The sequence below is a fragment of the Wyeomyia smithii genome, chromosome 2 (genome assembly GCF_029784165.1).
Source record: "Wyeomyia smithii strain HCP4-BCI-WySm-NY-G18 chromosome 2, ASM2978416v1, whole genome shotgun sequence".
In the NCBI taxonomy this organism is placed as follows: Eukaryota; Metazoa; Arthropoda; class Insecta; order Diptera; family Culicidae; genus Wyeomyia; species Wyeomyia smithii.
The window spans coordinates 203133968-203147317 of NC_073695.1; the positions used below are offsets into that span (position 1 = coordinate 203133968).

General features: G+C 35.8%; 1 protein-coding gene across 2 annotated transcripts in view; it reads left to right on the forward strand.

Moving 5' to 3' along the window:
* LOC129719830 (uncharacterized) overlaps window positions 1-13350 on the forward strand; it is a 615095-nt gene that overhangs the window by 134704 nt on the left and 467041 nt on the right. For both annotated transcript variants that reach the window (XM_055671238.1, XM_055671239.1), the window contains exon 5: window positions 9380-10356. In XM_055671238.1, the coding sequence (XP_055527213.1) occupies window positions 9380-10356 (977 nt within the window). The remainder of the gene's footprint in view (window positions 1-9379; window positions 10357-13350) is intronic.

Below are 13350 nucleotides of genomic sequence, written 5' to 3' on the forward strand. Positions count from 1 at the left end.
GATATTCTCCCGTCGCACTGTGGGGCAGAACCCAGAAAAGTCGCGACATAACTCAAAAAAACAAAATTCAGTTTCTATGCTTCATTTTATTTTTTACTTGCAGTAGACATGTTATCGACTGGAAATCATGATAATTTACTTTGAAAAATAATTAAGAAAATATGCTATAATATTGTGAAAGTGAGGGTTTATAAGGCTTGTAAAATGGAAGGAAAAATTTTCACAAATATTTTCCAGTAGGACATGCAAATACTTGGGAAATAATTAGCTAACTCATATGATCCTCATAAAATAGAGTATTAACTAAAAGGCAATGTGATACAGTAATCACCCGATTATATCTGTACTCGATTTTATTTGCCGCCGATTTTATCTCATTTTTCACCCGATTTCATCATCATAAAACATTTCATTAAAAAAATGTCAGGGTGAACTGATTTTCTATTACGCTTCAATATTTAAGATATTTTTCATAATTCTGTGTATCATTCTGGATGTTGTTTACATTAAAAATTCAACCGATGCACAATGTTACATTTTGCTGTTATCGTGCGAAAAATTGAATAGTGATACAAATGTTTATTATAACCGTATAATATGTTCGGAGAAGTTTCAAAATATTTGGAAACGCATCTTTTGATGTAGAAAGCTGGGTGATCAATCCTCCTAAAAGTGAGATAGGATATTTACTTTTTCATTAGATAAAGATAGACGCTTGGTGTCTTAGGCAAAGTATTAGGTGATCTCAAAACAAGAAACTTTACAGAAAACATCATGTTTCTATCTCTTACATATTGCAAGCAACATAAAGTTTTCTATGAGAAGACATTATGAGAAGGCATCTATGAGAAGGCAATATGTGAAAGATATCAGCATGCTGTCTTCGGCAAAGTTTAGTGTTGTGAGAACATCTAATATTTTGCTTATGGTACAGCACTACAAAAAAGCAAGTAATTCATTTTACCAGTTCAAACAAAAAAATGAACGATAAAAAACTTAATTGTAATTTATTTGCAACTATTCATCGATTTTTTTTGGTTTTTTTATTTTTTTAGGTTTGTTCAGAAAAGTTTTAGGCAACTGAATTATTTATCTAAAAACATGTTTTAAAAAAATAGTGATGATCGATTTTTTATAGTCACTTTTTGTTTTTGAAATTTTTTTTTTTCAGTACAGGATCTCAAATTGAATTTTTTAAATATTTTTTATAAAAGCTCAGACAGTTTTCTCAAATTCATCCCTTGACAACTTTCATCTATCTTTTGTCATTATTCAGATATATCGGTTTATGAAAAAAAAAAAACAACTGCAGCTTTTTTCATATGTTTGTACAGATAAATTTTCCAAAAAAAATTTAAATCGCTGATTTTACGTATTTTGTTATTGATATAACATCTTCAATAAAACCTAAATTAATCCACCTAGCGGTCAGACCCAGCCTTTCTCATTCAAACTTATTATTTGTAAAAATAGATTTACATGAACGCTTCAATCCAATAAATGTGTATTAACTTTTTGGGTTCCAAAATAATGATGTTGTAATTGAAGTATAAAATATGAAATTTGACGTAATGAAAATGCTCAAAAAAATAGCGGAATAAAAGAAATGTCTCTTGATTTCGAACAATTCAATCACGAGCGATACCGGGAACATTCAAATGGTACGATACCACATTTAAATTATATTGAGGCCACATATATTGATCAAAGCAGGTATAGTTTTAGATAGCCTTCGAATTTCTTTTCTTTCCATAACTTTCGAACCACATATCAAATTGTTATGAAGTTTGTTATTTGTAAGTTGACTCGTTCGTATGACACTAGTTATGTTCAAATAAGTAGTGTAATCTTTAAGATAAAAGACCTTCGTTGTTTTATTAACAATTTAATACATAACGGTGGCTTAAGTTCAATTATAATCAAATGAAATGAGAACGTATAGGGCAGCCAAACTTTGAAACCACGTGTTCAATTATAATTCATCAGTTAACCCTTAACTAGCCCGCTTATCTGATAATTATATTGATCAAATCGGTTGTGTACTTTCTGAGATAATGAAGTTTCGTGATTTTCACATTTTGGTACTTTACAGACGAAGTTACAGTCCGATTACAGTAAAATTCAATAGGGTGTTATGAGTCAGCTAGACCTTTCATTTGACACTAATTTCGTGAAAATCGGTTCAGCCATCTCTGAGAAAAGTGAGTGAGTTTATGTATTCTTCGGAATATGTTTCTTTTCATAGCTAGATTTCACATTTTTAAACATAACAGGCAAAGTAATAGTCCGATTGCAAAAAAAAATCAATAGGGTCTTATGGGTTAACTAGACCTTTCATATGACACTGATTTTGTGGAAATCGGTTCAGCCATCTCTGAGAAACATGAGTGAGATTAAACACTTTCCAGAACACGTTTCTTTAAATAACTTCTGAACCACACGTTTAATCTTCATGAAACTCAAAAGTTAAGGGTTTTTTAAGTAGCTCGTTTATTTTAAACCAATTTTGTTAAAATCGGTTGAGTAGCTTCTGAGATAATGATGTTTCGTGATTTTCACATTTTTAAACATTACCTATAGACTAAAAATCCGATTGCAATGAAATTCAATAGGGTCTTATGGGGCAACTAGACCTCTCATTTGCAATTCATTTCATGAAAATCGGTTTAGCCATCTCTGAGAAAATCGAGTGAGATTGGGAGAGCGTTACACACACACACATACACACACACATACGCACACACACACATACAGAAAATGTTCAGCTTGTCAAACTAAGTCGATTGATATACGAGATTCGACCCTTTGGAGCACTTCTATACCTTTGGTTTTCCAGTGATTGCTATACCTTTCTAGGAGAAAGGCAAAAAAATTAGACAGACCGATTATCGATCCAATGCCGAACCCAGAATACGTCTCCATGTTACTCGGTCTTGGGCTGCTATCCTCCAATCTCCCCTAACACCCATTTCGCGGGCATCCTCGTCGACAGCAAACATCCAGCGGGTGCGAGGCCTACCTCGAAGTCGACGGCATCCATCGGAATTTCTGCTAAATATAGTCTTCGCTGGTCGTTCTTCCAGCATTCTAGCTACATACCCAAACCACTGCAACCTTTCCGTGTTTTATCCGCTCAACTATATCCGCCGATGTGTACACCTGGTACACTTCATGGTTCATGCGTCTGCGCCAAACACCATTTTCTGGTTTGCCGCCAAGGATTGAACGCAAAACCCTACGCTCAAAACAACCAAGTATTGACTTCTACTAAACCAAAAATCAGCTGCTACTAGTTGCGACTTACCGAGTAATTCGAGTTTTTGCAACGGTCGTTTTAATGTCAATTCATGTTGAAAATCGTTGATCAGCAGCGTCCGTATCGATGTTTTTCCTTTGCTTTGCTGAATACCGGTGTATGCAACACGACCAAAATTGTGTACGGGGGTCTTCCAAAACTGACGTCCAGCAGCATGAAGACCCCTCGGAAATAATTATTAGTACTAACTAGGAAATAGTTTGTTATTGGGTGAACAGTGTTTTAAACAAGAGTAAGCGTTTAGTATCCATGCTAAATGGAATAAAATTAAGAAGCTCTTAGAAAGGGAATATGACCAACTAATTGAACAATGTTCCAATTTGAGATATTTTGCCACAAACAATAACATTGATTTTAATGTTATATTCTTTCTCAAAAAAACCTAAATTAATCCACCTAGTGGTGCAGAATCCTTTGTTATACCATCTATTACTATACGCTTATTACCCCAAACGTATATCGATTTAAGAATACCGATTTCAATAATAAATGAATTGATTTTAAAAGATAGTATTCCAAAGAGTGAACAAAATACGATCATAGAATCACTGGAGTATGTATAAGAGTATTATTTTTTCGATCACAAGCCAATTTTTCGAATGTCGACTAGAAGATACTTGGAATCTTTTGAAATAAACGAGCTGGCGGAAACGGTAATAGATAAAAATGATGCAGATTTCATACTAAAACTGCGAATATGTATGTTTATTCAATGTAGATCCAAGTTTAAATACCGCAATGGTTTAGTTTGTAGAAATCGCAGGACCAAGAATTATAAACCAGCAACGTTTATTTTTCACGAATTGCAACAAACTTCTACAAATCTGCTCTAAAATTATAGTTCAGAAATATATAGGAATACACTGATGCTCACCTAATTTTTATTGCATCTTAAACATTTTTTCTCAGCTTTGCAATGCTTGTCTTAGATTGAAAATCGGTAGTTGCGAACAGGGTCAAAATTGTATTTTTCTGATATAATCCAAGATGGCGACTGATCGCTCCAAATGAAAGCCCTACCATTCCTCTTTACAGAAAAGTGCTTCTTGTATTAGGTTCTATAACGAATTTCAGAGATATAGCTCAAATAAAACATCAAGATTTCTTCGCAAATCTAGGTTCTACGTACAATTTTATATATATTTTCAAGGAAGTGAGACCGGAAGCTTCGCATGCGAGAACAGGAGCTAAGTGGGCATTGCAGTTTCCTCTAAAATCTATTTAAAATTGTTCAGAAAAAGCTATTAAAAACAAAAGGTTCATTTATTTACAACAGTTAAGCCGCACTACGCAGGGTTCAAAAATTATGCTAGGTTGTCGATGGTTGTTATTTTTCTTTGAGAAATGAATAGCGATACGAATAAAAAAAAATAGAGAGAGAGGAAGAGAGAGCAATTATCCTAAAAGTGAAATATCCCATGTCTGAAAGTTAAATATTCTGAAGTTCAAGCTACCAATATAAAAAATCTTGCTCAGTATGATTTCCAAAGAGCTCTGGGGCTCTCCTATGAGCCTGCTAACATCGAAATCGGAATATGCGTTTTGTAAATAAAGTTTTTTTTTTGTTTTTTTTCTCGATTCGATTTTGATTCACTACACATATAAACAACATATTTACACATACATACATACAGGCACACATACGAATACATACAGAAATTGTTCAGTTCGTCGATCTAAGTCGATTGGTGTATGCCACATGGCTCTCCGTGCCATTCATTTTGCCTTACAAGTTAAATGTCGCATATAAAAAGTACTCTTTGATCAATATTTTAAAATCTAAGCCGTTAATCAAAAATCCACTCGGTAGCATTCTGGGGGAGCACAGCAGCTTTCGTTTGCGTATAAGATCATCAAAATCAGATATTGCGTTCTGTCAGAAAGGTGCATTACTGTTTTGCGGCACATACATACAGACAACATACATACACACACACATACACACGAACAGACATTGCTCAGTTCGTCGAGCTGAGTCGAATGGTATATACGGTTCGGCCCTCCGGACCTTGGATCTATTTTGCGTTTTTCGACCGATTTTATAACCTTTGTTTAGTATAACAAAGGTAATAATGACGCATCATAGGATGACAAAAAACTATACAAAGTCAATTACAAACTGTCAATAATTCATTTCATGATGACTCGAAAGTCCGAATATATCTGAAATTGAAACTTATGTAACATATGTCAGTCCTCCAGTTGTAGTATGTTCGAAAACTTTTTGTCAATTGATGATATAAACAACGAAGAAACAAAAGATAAAAAGCGCTTAAATACATGTAAAAATCGGTAACATCAGTTGGCCATATTTTCGAAACTACAAATAACCCAATGTAGTATTGTGTTTTTCTGTTAGTCAGAAAAGTACCCTATCGGATAGCTTCATAGCAGCTTGGACTCGTTTGCGCCTGTTCGAGTTTTAACTCAAAGAAAAAAGCCTTTAAACATTTTTTTTCCAGTTTTTATTCATGAATACTGTATATAATAACCAATATATCACTAGAAACGGCTTGTAACTCTGAAATCTCAATTTCTAGAGGTTTGAGATGTTCAGCAAACAGTTTTGTAATAAAATTTTACACAACTTTGCAGAAACTATTAGTCTAGCTCATCACGTTTAAAAGTTAAGATGGCGCCCTCTATATGGCGGAATTTGTAACTAATTCCAATAAAGAGTATGAAGGACAGCAGTAAATGAAGCAACTTTCTGGTAGACATGGATAACATAGGACTTGAAAACATAGTTTTGCCGTCCGTTTCTCGATTTGGACACACTGTGCGACGGACGTATATAAAGACAAACACAACGAGCGAATCGCTTTCAAGGCTTTTGTTATGCTGAACGCCAACGCGAGTGATCGGGCGAGAAACTTGCCGTAGGTTAATGAACAGCCCTAAGTTGAGCTGTTCATTAACCTACGGCCCATTTTAACCCATTTGCTCGATTAGTTCTTGAGTTGTGCAGACATTTGTGTTTTATTCGTATGAGACTCCTTGTTTTATTTGTGTCGAACCACCATGAGAATATTTTTTGCCCCCAAAAATTTTCACATGTTAAATTTGGTTTCATTTGCTTGATTAATTCTGGAGGCATGCCAAAATTTAAGTTCTATTTGTATGGAAGCCCCTTTTAACTCCATACTAAGTGTGGAGCTCTAATCCCAAACAGGTAATTAGTTTCATCAACTATGTTGTACCAAATTAGGGTGCAGGTTTAAAACAAAACAGTTCTACTCCATCAATAAGTACGAGCAATCCGTAACCTGTGCACAGCAATCGGGGCCCGCCACAAAAGACAATCTGCAAGAATGTCGCAGTGGCATTTCAGTACCCAGTGCCCTTCAGGCATACAAAGAGTAAAAAAATGGAAGACCCCTTTTCCAGAAAAGGAAGGGGTGTCAAACCACCAACATGCCAAATTTGGCTCCATTTACTTGATTAGTTTATTAGTTTTTGCAGAAATTTGTGTTTCATTTGTACGGCTTCTAGGATATGGTAGGGTATCAATCTACCACAGATATTTTTTTTGCTCTTGTGAACCACCACATGCCAAATTTGGATCTATTTTCTTGAATAAATCTCGAGTTATACAGATATTTATCTTTCGTTTGTAAGGGAGCTCTCCTTTCCAGAGAAGGGAGTGGTCTCGAAATATCATAAGAATCTTCCTCGGTCCCAAAAACCCCTGCATATGAGTTTTCACGTCGATCGGTTCAGTAGTTTCAAAGTCTATATGGATTAAACAGACAGACAGACAGAACTCCGTTTTTATATGTTTAGATTTTGTTCCTTTCCTATCAGCGTTGTTGGTCCACAGGCAGTTTTTCTATGAAACAGAAGGTTTGTGAACTACGATACGTTAAACAAAGTGTAGGGGAATTGTGGGTAAAATGAACAGTGGTGGTAAAATGGACACCTGCTTAAATCTCGTCTATTACGTTGAAAAAAGAACTCCATTTTTTCCAAAGTATGCGACATGTAACAGCCAAATAACGAAAATAATAAACAAAAACAAAGGGCACGTGCACATCCGTGGTAGTGATGTCATTTTTAGCTCACAAGAAATAACCTTTTGTGCACATATCTGTACTCAGACTACTAACCACCAGAAATCATTAAAGGTTAGTAATTGTTTGAATGATTTTTTCAATATTCTTGATTATTTTCAATAACACGTACTGTGGGGTTAAAATGGACAACCCATAGTGATGGTAGAAAAATTGTGCAAATTTCCATTTAAAATTATAGATGCTCTGTGTTTGTATCGGAAAGCGCAAAATTAAACCTGGACCGATGAATAGATGGCAGCGGCTAAATGTGCCGTTGAATACGGCATGTCCATAAAACAAGCTTCCACCATTTTCCAGTTTCTTGTGGATAAGGTCATATATTGTTATTAATTCTACGACAACCGGTTTTTGCTTTTGAAAAAGGTATACTTTAAAAAAAAATTATATTCTAATTTAACTAACTAAAGTATTTTGGAACGTTGTTTAACCCGTAAAGACCCGCGACGGAACTTGTTTTTTGTAAATGCTCGTTCTCAGCACTGGAACGGCCGATTTGGGAAAACTTGGACTTTTATTCAAGGGGAATAGTTGCTCTAAGTTTTGGTAAAGGTGCCACCCCACTTGACCCCTCCCCGTTTTTGTGAGACGCAAATATGTCTGTGTTTTTTTTCCAAATTTTCAAACAGATTGAGCAAACACTAGGAATTTTCATACGTATCAGTTGCTCCATGTATCAAATCATGTTAGGTGGATGAAATATGGTATGTAAAAGTGAATTTTGGAGTTTCTAAATTATTTCAGTACAAAATCACAAAACTACGTATTTTTATGAAAATTCTAACAACAAAACCGTTCTTCAAATTTTAAGCTCTACATTTTTGCGGTGAGGTCTCCTGAATCCATACACGATGAAATATTCATTTTAGCATGCAAATATTTTGAGAAAAACGGGTTAAAATTCACTAAAGTACGTATTTTCATGGAAACCTGATTTTCTCGGTCTCCCACAGTAGGTTTCAACTTAGTTCTTCAATTTTCAAGCTCTATATTTCTAGAGTAACTTCTTCTGAATCTAAAGATGCTGAAAGGTTTTTTCTAGCATGCACAGATTTGGAGAAAATCAAGTTTTCATAAGAATTCGTACTTTAGTGAATTCAAACTCGTTTTTCTCTAAATCTGTGCATGCTAGAATAAATCTTTCAGCATCTTTGGATTCAGAAGACGATACTCTAAAAATACGAAGTTATTTTTTTGCGGATTTTCCGATCATTTTGGCAGAACATACTCAATGTTGAAATTCCGAAGATGTCGATAGAAAAGGTATATAAAACGGGCGCAACAAAATGAAAAAATATTTCTCGCTGCAGACATGAAATCAGGAACAATATTATTTTTAATAGTTGTAACGAATACGTCTTGGTAAGAATTACAGATATGTTCTCTGTAGAATTATAAAGTATACAATGATCCATTTTTCTTCCATCAGTGAATAAATAAATTTCAAGAATCAATAATCAATAAGAATCTTGGTAACAGGTTGAAGCAAAATTAGTAATCTGACTATATTTTGTTGTTACTTACATTATCATTAATAAATTTTCATGGATTTTTGCGTATCTAATTATAGTGGCAAGGTTATGCTTTAACGCAACACCTAATATGCAACCCATAAAGATACTTGGATTAAAATAATAATAATAACATTTATTAAAGCTGATACATAACGTTATCAACTGGAAACACACTAGGGGAGGTGTACCAGTTATGACTCATCTAGTTTAAATGGAGTAGTACCATAACTGGTACCACTGCGCTTAAGTGATAGAGTCATAACTGGTGTACTCGCCATACCTGGCTTACCTACGCTGTTTTTCAATGAAAATAATCATGGATTCATCAAAATCTTGAAAGAAATTTGTGACTTATCTCAACCAATGCCTCTTCTTTATCTGTGCTACGTGCCTATTGATTATTAACATAATCTCTGTACATTGCTCCAGAATTGTTCACAATAACGAACAATTTTTCTCGATTATTTTTTTTTTTGCAGTCCAATCGTGATAATCGACACCGCCGAGGAGACGTTATTCAATGACTCGAACAACAACCAGCATCGGGAACCGAAGCCCAAGCTAAACGGTCACTCCTCCGCCGAGTCACCTTTGGGTTTGGCAAATTCCTTGGATGAAGCTATACTGGCACTGCTGCCACCAACAAAAATTGAAATCGTCTGTTCGACACTACCGCAGGCAGCTTCTTCCTCCAGCGATCCTCCAGCCGGGCGACTCGATTGCGCCTCTCCCGAGGCTGGCGATGGGCATAGTAAACAAAGTGACGCACTCGAATCGCTTGATGACACCGTGGAACACGAAACAGCTGGCGATATGCGTCTTAGTAAAGGTAGTAGTGTTGCTGCTGATAAGAGTCAAGTTCAACCGAATGCCGCGGAGACACCAACAGCAGCAACAACGTCCGAACTGAACCGAACCGAACGAGATGCCGAAATGCGTTTAGATCAGTTGATGAACGACCTCGTTGATGATAACGAGAGCTCTTCTGCGCAATCGGTTGTTGCCACGATGGAGGTAAAGTCCACTTCGAAGGACGATAGTGTTACGCGGGTGGAAGCGAATGCTGATGAATTCGATCAGCCAGAAGTTAGCCAAAAGCCTAACATTCGGGAATTTCGCGATGAAGACATGGAACTGTTGGTGATGGTCGGTCCAAGTGTAGATAGTGATTTCGAGGAGTTGGTCAAGGCACAACTGGACGGTGACAATTCGGAGCAAATTCAACAGATTCATGAGCGAATCATTGTTGGAATTGAACGCTCGAGCACTAGTGGCGACAGTGGCAGTGAAGTGGAAGTGGATAGCGTGGTTGAGCAAACCGTTGAGGGTGGCAGTGTGAATGATGGTGTAGAAGAAGAAGAAGTAGTAGGAGAAAAATCCCCGATGGACGTTCCAGATTGCGGATTAGGTGCAGATGCATCCGGTGCCGAAGAGCAGCCAGCACGGAATTATCAAGGTAAGCATTCCCGATTGTTCACGCCGTGTTGCTGCTTATCAGCCGGCTAGGACAGATAGGGGATTTGTTTTTGATTGCACTCACCATACAAGATCCGAGAGCGTATTAGCAAACATATTCCCGGGTGCCGCGTGAATGCGCTTCACCTATCTTCTGCGAAAGAATTTTGCTGTTTATAGTTAGATTTTGTGGACCAATTAGACTAACATGACGGTGAGCTTGCTAGTGATAAGATAAACTTTACTGCTGCTGGTGGAGCACTAATTTAAGTGCTGGATACGCCGGAGAGGGAAAGGGAAAAATCACATTTCATTTCGTATTGGATATTGATGGGTTGCACTTTGACATGCTTGTTTTGGAACGTTTTGATGTTGCGCTACAAGATAAGGCGGTGTGTTTGTATGTTATTTACGATCCAAATCTAACAATGGTGAAATTTTACCTTCTTTACTTTGATTGAATTTATTTTGTTCTTAACTATCAACTATAAATTCCTAAAAACTGAAAACCGAGATTCTGGTGATGTTAATATTTAGAAGTATTAAAATAACGTTACAGCGTTTTTAAAATTGAAATTTGAAACGTCAGCAGTTTGGTATTTCTTAAAAACTGTGTTTCCTTACAGTCAAGAATAAGTTAGTATAGAGATAATATAAAAAAGATGCCCTTTTTAACACTATTGGTACTTTTTATTAAAAATAGTCTTTGTAAAAGCAGATCACATCCAAATTACGAGACGGAATAAACTCACTATTCTTCACTAAAGCTCTGAACCTTTCCAAATTTCCACAATCGACACAATTGACGTGCTCCATTCACAGAGCTCGAAGAAAGACTGTAATTAATTTCAGGTTTGCAACTTGAACGCGAAATAGATGTACTCCACGAATCACAAAATTTGTAAAATAAAAAATTTGTATTTAATACACTTTTCAATTAGAGCGAACTTTTGCCTGTATATAGTGCATTATAATTAATCTGAAAAATATGTAAAAACGGAAATTGACTGATATAAAGGCAACACACAATACACAAACTTAAATTGCATCTAGACAACGGTCTCTAGACAGAACTATTGATTTTCGATGAACACATTTGTTGGCATTCATTCTTTTTTTTCTTCATATATGGCATTCATTTTTTAGTCAAAGTTCATATTCGTCCATTCAAAGTTTAAAGCTCATTTCTTTTGCCGACTGAGTATGATTTCGCTGGACCAAGTTTAGATCTTTTAATTCTGGTCATCGATAAAAAGTCACGGATCGATATCGTTTGCCGTTTAATGTTTCGTCCAAAGTCGTCTTAAAAAAACGGCCCACTGATTCCACTAGGTTATAAACCATTCCAAACTGTTGTTTTCCGATGGCCTTAAGGCCCAACAAAGTGAATTTGGTGCAACGTGTGGTAATAATTGTTTAGTTATGTTTAAAAAATAAAAATATTGTTCGAATAGTTTTATCACCCATGATTACCAATAGCTATGGTAAATTTTATTCTCATCTAAATTTCTTACGAATGCTCACGAAGGGGGAGAGGGGGATTCAAGCGAATCTTAAGTAAGATTGAACATTTTTGAAAAACTAAAAAAAATTTATAAAACTGAAAAAAAAAATTAAATTAGTTAAATTATTACTCGCTGTGATCTTAACAGCTGAACCTTGAGAAAGCAGTGAATACACCGTCGCTGAATGATTATGTACTTTACTTCATTTCTACTTAATTTTAAATTTTATTTACTTTAACATGACTGAATTAACTTGTTTTGTTTTTATCCTCTACGAACACGCTCTATGTAAAAAAAATGTTTTTTCTTTGAAAATATTTTTTTCCCTTAAACGAAAATTTTAATTAAGATTCGTGGGGAGAGAAGGTAAAGCAAAATCATACTAAGCCTAATTATGGGGGGAGAGGGGTTGAAAATTTCGAAAAAAGTCCTTACATAAATTGGACAAATGAGAGAAATAAGATGAATATAGGTGCACCTAGCTGTTGAGATGAATAATGGAGCGATTATCCTACGAAAATTTGTGTTTCATTTGTATGGAAACCCTCCATCCCAGAAAAGAGAGGGGTGTCAAACCACCATGAAAATATTTCTTGTTTCCGATAACCTTCACATGCCAAATTTAGTTCCCTCTGATTGATTATTTCTTGTGTTTTGTAGAAATTTGTATTTTATTTATATGAGAGCCTTCCTTTCTGTAGAGAGATGGATGTCGAACTGCCATGAGCTAAACTAGGTTCTATTTGCTTGATTATTCCTAGAGTTGTACATAAATTTGTGTTCCATTTGTATGGGACCTCTCCATTTTTCAAAAGAGTGGGGTCTCAAACTATCATAATCACCTTTCACGTCCCCTAATTTTTACTAATTTTTACGCCGATCGGTTCAGTATTTTTCGAGTCGAAAACTGATGGTAAAATATTTTGCAGTATTATTTTTTTTTTGATTGAGCATTTCGTATAACATATTTTTTTTTTAGAAAAACTCATATATTACTTTTTTTATGTTGTGTTCACCCTTCCCCTGAGAATGACGTCCATTTTTCAGATATTAGGCTTTACTTCACTTTTGTGGCGACAGGTCTTTAATGACCCACTGCCGAATCCAAAATACGTCTCCTCATCACTCGATTTTGAGCTGATCTTCTTCAATCGCGAATAACACCCGCCGATCTGGCGTTTTTATCCACAACACACATCCAACGAATACGCTGAATATTATTTTCGCTGGTCACTCCTCTGGAGTTTATGTCACGTGGCCAGCCCACTGTTGCCTGCCGTATTTTATCAGCTTGATAATATCCGCATGCTGATAGTGAGCGTAGCGTACCATCGGGAGAATCAGCGTTCTGTAGATCGCAAATTGAGTGCGGATATGCATGCTGCGATTAACGTCGATGTCACACGTTAGAAGAGTACACAGGTACACAAATTCGTGGACTACTTTATGGATACCCCCACAATATCAGCACCAAGACCCGCCAAATATCC